The 6,088-nt window shown below is 32.5% G+C and overlaps 1 protein-coding gene across 3 annotated transcripts; it reads right to left on the bottom strand.

Moving 5' to 3' along the window:
* Positions 1-417: 417 nt before the first annotated feature.
* On the bottom strand, positions 418-6,042 carry LOC144972369 (FAS-associated death domain protein-like). 3 transcript variants are annotated; one of them, XM_078913496.1, is made up of 4 exons: positions 5,882-6,042; positions 4,358-4,642; positions 3,093-3,190; positions 418-2,499 (listed from the first exon to the last, which is right to left on the bottom strand). In XM_078913496.1, exons 2-4 carry the CDS (start codon positions 4,636-4,638, stop codon positions 2,237-2,239), a joined length of 642 nt encoding a protein of 213 aa, XP_078769622.1. In that variant the 5' UTR covers positions 4,639-4,642; positions 5,882-6,042; the 3' UTR covers positions 418-2,236. The 3 variants fall into 3 exon arrangements, with proteins under 3 accessions (XP_078769622.1, XP_078769624.1, XP_078769623.1); XM_078913498.1 differs by lacking the exon at positions 5,882-6,042 and adding an exon at positions 5,721-5,870; XM_078913497.1 differs by lacking the exon at positions 5,882-6,042 and adding an exon at positions 5,494-5,690.
* Between the last annotated feature and the right edge of the window lie 46 nt (positions 6,043-6,088).

The following is a 6,088-nucleotide window of genomic DNA, read 5'->3' as shown; positions in this document are numbered from 1 at the left end:
AAAAAGGCATTTTATTATTGGGAAGGGGGTGAGAGGGGGGGGGGAGGGGGGACGTGTTAAGCTTTGGTTTCAACAGTTTCAACTATAATTGGATTTTACATCACGTAAATTGATAAATATATATGAAGATTAATATGGAGCATTCCCACAAATTCACAATCCTCAATGCGCCTTACAATGGTTCATTTATTTTCTAAGAAGGCCATATAAGTGTAAGTAGTATGCGAGGGATCTTTATTTCAATTTTTTTTAAAATTCTTTTTTTGTTTTTTTTTGGGTTCTCTTCCCGGAGACTCTTCTTCCATCAAAATTGTTATGAGAGAAGTTTCTGTGTCATTCTCAATACTTCTTCATATCATTTTGGCACACAATGTGCCAAACTGTGCCAAAATGATATGAAGAAGTATTGAGAATGACACAGAAACTTCTCTCATAACAATTTTGATGGAAGAAGAGTCTCCGGGAAGAGAACCCCCAAAAAAAATAAATAAATTGAATACATGACCATGAGCAGTAAGAATGGAATGCATAAAAATAATGGTGAGAAATATAGGGTATAAGCAGATGAAAACAGAGAATATACATATCACCTTCATTCTGGCTGGACAGCTCAGCGGCTAGTATAGTCCGACTGCTTGCCGACCTCTCTCTCTCTCTCTCAGCCAGGCGGATGGTGCTGTATCAATTGAATCCCAAATTTGGCTCTCTGATACCATGCATGATGTTTTAATTCCCTGTTTTCATCTGCACTTCTATATACCTTATAATATATCTCTCATAAACATGGAATAGTAGAAGATTTTAGTATAGCAAGATTTGACAGCAGCCTATACTAATTTCGCTTTAAATTTTAAACATACAATTTAATGAAAAATCAGAACTCTGCTTTATTTTGTACATAGATCTACACCTTTTTAATAAAAATGATTTATTTTGTACATAGAGCGACACATTTCAAATAAAAATGCTTTATTTTCTTTGCACTTCTTTTGAATAAATATTATTTATTTTGTTTCAAAGTTCTTAGCGTTGATTCATTTACAAAAAGTAATTTTTTTTTAAATGGAACAAATTATTTATGAAAGACAAATGCCTAATAATCCAATGCATCATGTTTTCTACAGTTTGGAATGGGCAGAAACAATGTGTAAAATAATTGTGTGGTACCCTCTATATAAGACACTAATAATCTACCATAAAGTCTTTTTGAACACATATCTAGACTAGATATGGTTATTTCAATATCTAATCACTAGCAGTAAAGATGGGAGGGAGAAATTTTCTTTTCTAAATAAACATAACCAGTATCGATCAGGGGTACAGGTAAGATCTTTTCTGTTCCACTCCTTCAAAGCCCCACCCACCTAGCAGAAATTGGGAAGCTAGGTCTGTTGAATCTAGTAGAAAGTACCAAGCAATAGACTAGCATCCTATCCAAATGGTAGCAAAGCTATTGCTACACTTTGTTTAACGTTACAAAATCCCAAGATAAATCCTGTTACAATGAGCCAGCCTCATGATTCAAAAAGACTTCTTTGAGGGAGTAAATAAATCTTCTAATCAAAGGTTGACGTGAGGCAAATGTCAGACAGAGGTTGTTTGCCATATGCCATACGCCATATGCCATACGCTACATCATCACTACCCAGCAATATCAAGTCTTCTACAGTATATGGAATATGAATCTGATTCAGTAATAAGTTCAATAGCAACAATTGACAAGCGACGCATGAAGTACAGCCTATCACTGTCTCTGTATGAAGCCTGCCAGAGAGGCATGGAAATAAAGCACTTGCTTATCTCCAGTTTTGGGTAGCTGGGTCTCTATAGATTTGATAAAAGTAAAGAAACTGGTCAATCTTCGCATTATGTTATGTTCTCCAAACATTGCCCCGACATTAGTAATCAACCAATCTCGCATGTATATCTCAGAGCAGGAACTCTTTAATCTCGTTTTTCACTCATGACAGTAAAAATATTATCAGGTTGCCAATTCAAGAGGCAAAAATTGACTGAACTTTGACACAAACACATTGAGTGACCTATTTCTGAGTGCTGAACTCCAGTAAAAAGACTTTTGTAATTACTTTTTTTCCGTTTAGCAGTTGATTGGAAAATATACATAGAGGGTTTATAATATACTGAATTCCGTAAATATATGGAAAATTGGCAACCTTTATTATTGGTCTGATAAATATGATAATTTCAATCCTAAAACTTTTTAAAACCCACCTATTTAAATGTCTTTTTGAGATATCTTTGAAGCTAAATCATATCTTTTCTCTGCTTGAAGAGCTTGAATTATCTTTTCTTGGGAAGCCGTTTCATAATTAGATTGGTACCAATACTTGAAAGCCTGGTGAGTCACTTCCTTAACATTCCGAGGATGTACCTCAACAAGTTGGTCTAGAATGGAATCGGGTACTCTTAAACGTCGTAAAACCATCAGATAATCTCTTCCCAAATTGTTTGCCAGGAAATAAAATATAGAAGATAAATCTGATGGAAAGAAGAAAAAAAAGGAAAGAAAACTTTTATACAATTTGCAACATTATGAATAATGATGATCAGATTTCCCATAATGCAATTCAGTTTATTACTGACCAATCAGCAGTGATCAAATAGATGAGACTATTGCATCTGAAATCCTTTCAAAGGGTAGTAAACAATTAAATAAATCAATTAAAAATTTATGGCATTTTCATTCATATATCCATTCAACTGAACATGACATAATTCAGGAATTGAAGTCCAATGGACAAATGCAAATGATAAACTATGCTAAACTGAAACAAATGCTTGTATTCACCAGCTAATGCTGACCTAAAAAAACTTGTTAAAATGAATGAAGTCACAGCCGAAATGTCTTTCCTTGCCCACAAATGACGAGATTCTCACTCTTTATCAATTACCCCCCCCCCTCCCCCCACCACACACACACACACCACACACACACACACCACACACACACACACACACATTTCCCTGTTTCTTCACCACCTTCTTATGAAAAGAAATTATCATAAAATATCCACAGTACGTTTATAGCCTTATAACTTCTAATTTAATATACAACATAGATTGTAGCTTACCTTCCCTTTCAGATACACCTTCCTCGTTTGCTGCGCTTTCCTCTCTCGGTACACTTTCATATTTCACTCCATTTGAAAAGGTTGTATTTCTGTTTGCTCTGCCATAAAATAACAAAGAAAGAACAAAATTCAAATTATAAAAATAACTGAATTAATCATAAATATCATTTAAAAATTAGATAAAGAAAAAATAAAATTCCTAACATAGCAGTAAATGTCTTAAGATAATACTAACAAAAGAGCAATTGAATTTGTAAAACTACAGACCAACTGTAAAATGGATTGTTTCAGAAAATAGAAGAAAACTAAAAAGAAAAAAAAAATCTACATAGAAGTTTTATGATAAAATGCTAGGGGACCTATTAGTTTCGATTGTTATTCCTCAGAATCACAGAGAATAAAAAAAAAGAAAAAAAGAAAAAAAAAAGTTTTCTTTCAGCCACATATAGGATATATATATATATATATATATATATATATATATATATATATATATATATATATATATATATATATATATATATATATATATATATTAGATGGATATGGATTAGAAAAGATAAAATAAAATTATATGCAACCCTTGTAAAATCCGTGCTTATATACAACTGCGGAGCATGGGCACTGACTGGAACCGAAGAGCAAAGATTAGACAGATTTCATAGAAAACAACTTAAAAGAGTCCTGAATATACGATACCCCACAAAAATAAGCAATAAAACACTGTATACAAAATGCAATGAAAGACCCTTATCCATTCAAATCCTGGAGGCAAGATAGCGGCTTTTTGGGCATATATACTCAGAAGAGATATAAATATACCAGCTAATAAAGCCATGAATACTTTTTTCACCCCATCCGGACACAAGAAATATCAAGGTAGACCACCCACATCAATTCACACTGTCCTCAATAGAGACCTAAAATGCCTTCAAAAATACAAAGTATTAAAATCAAAGGAAGACCTCACAAAATTAGCATCCACAGCAAAAGACCGAGAACAGTGGAAGGAATGACACGGATGATTAGAGAGGCAGTCGAGGCGTCTCGATTGGATGATTAGGAAGTGAAAGGCTTTAAGTCATTCAGTAAGTCATATATATATATATATATATATATATATATATATATATATATATATATATATATATAATATTAATATAGCTTCGAATATGTTTACCATTACATGAAAAAAGGTTAAATAAATAATTTGAATTTATTTGACTTCACATTATAACCAGACAAGAACACACATAAAATTTTACCTATCACCGTTCTTGTATTTGTGTAAAATTTCTACCAAATCTGTCCTGCCAGCACACGTGTTTTCAAGAAGTAATTCTAGAAAAGACATATCATCTGGTTTCAATTTTCCTCTCTCTTCCAATTTCTCAAATAAATCAACCGCCGTCTCAATCTCTTCACGGTGTTTTGCTGGTATAATTTCCTTGCAGAAAAATTTCATAGTCTTCAAATCTTCAGGTCCTATCCGGCTGCTGATGGAAACAAGTAATTTGCGCATTTCTATATCGTTTTTATTGTCCATTTTCCTGAAAAATAAAAGGCCATAGAAAGTCCTCGTCTAGTCATATGTCAAAAGTTTATTTTGATCATTATTATATTTAAATCATCCTTTATAAGTACTTTATTTTGCTATGTGACTAAACCATTCGTGTTCATGGGATCGTTACAGCATCTGTAGTCTTTTTTTTTTTCCTGCATAGTTGCACAATCATTACTGCTGGAGTATGACACAGAATTGCTGTGTATATAAAATTTAAGCATTGGAAAGTTAAACCAGGGGATATCATGTCTTCAAATATATATTCAATGGGCTTGGGTGTCAGTCAGAAGCACGATTTCCTCCCAAAAGAATAGAATCTGGCTTCTTGTGTTAGAGGAAGTTGGTTGGAAGTGAAGCCAATACTGCTGCTGATAACATAATTATTACTATTAGTTGTATAAATAAGTTGTTGAAATTTTTTTTAAAAATTCAATGAGCTTCCAAACATCATCGTCTGACTGGGTAATAATGCTTGGCATTGCATATACTAAGACATCTAGGAGTCTCTTGGGACTAGTTGTTAATCGTTTTGGTTTGTCATTGTTTTATTCTGTGTTTTTTTTTTTAATTTGTTGTTGTTCCGTTTTATTTTTCTTGTTTATTTGGGGGTATTTTCATCGGGGAATCTGGTCTTTGAATGTTTTTAAATTATTTTTTTTTATATTGGCGGCTATTGTTTTTCATCTAAAGACTTTTGAAAGCAAGATAAGTAGGAAAAGTAAGGAGGAAAAAATAACAGGATCATGTTATCAACCTGAAGTCATACCACTCCTCCTTTTCAAACCTTTGTTTTATTTATTTATCTTTTTTTAAATTTTTGTTTACTATTGATTTTACCTGTTTTTGATTTGTTGATTGGAAATTCTATGTTAATGATAATGTATGGTTTAAATTGGCAATATCCTAAAAGTTAACCTTTGACATTGAACTACACCACGCACACATTCATCAGACAAGGAAGTTGATTTGTAGAATACTTTCGATGATAGACCCAAGATGTGATGTTATCAACATATCCACGCAATGGATGAAATAAATAGTCAAAACATAATGCCAATGTTTACCCATACAACTTTAAAACAGGCCATTGTATCCCTATTTAATTAAAAGTTAATATTTAGACTGTTCACTGTGACAGGCAGTTTTCAATGAAAAATAACTTCCTCCTTGTTTGTAGTAGAGTGCGACAAGAGTTACATTCTTTTTTAACAAGTATGGAAATTACCTAAATATTAGGGGATGATATGAAAAAAAAACGTCCACCACGAAATCGTAATTTTTGTTAATCTGTCTCTGGTTCAATTTATTATTCTTCTTCTATTACTATTTATTGCCTTATTACAATTACAATCTTTTCTAAGAAATAACAATAAAATCGAAAGTGGTCTAAGCTGAACATTTCCGGTTTTTATTTACTTTCGATTTTAGACAC

The sequence above is a fragment of the Berghia stephanieae genome, chromosome 5 (assembly GCF_034508935.2).
Source record: "Berghia stephanieae isolate SIO BIC M18660-M18661 chromosome 5, UCSD_Bste_1.3, whole genome shotgun sequence".
Lineage (NCBI taxonomy): Eukaryota > Metazoa > Mollusca > Gastropoda > Nudibranchia > Aeolidiidae > Berghia > Berghia stephanieae.
The sequence above is the reverse complement of the archived record's forward strand: the minus strand, read 5'-3'. Positions and strand labels throughout refer to the sequence as shown.

Coding starts and splice junctions, on each gene's coding strand:
- LOC144972369 (XM_078913496.1), bottom strand. CDS start 4,638: ATGGACAATAAAAACGATATAGAAATGCGCAAATTACTTGTTTCCATC. Junction 3,191..4,357: donor AAATACAAGAACGGTGATAG/GTAAAATTTTAT, acceptor ATTTTATGGCAG/AGCAAACAGAAATACAACCT. Junction 2,500..3,092: donor AGGTGTATCTGAAAGGGAAG/GTAAGCTACAAT, acceptor TCTTTCCATCAG/ATTTATCTTCTATATTTTAT.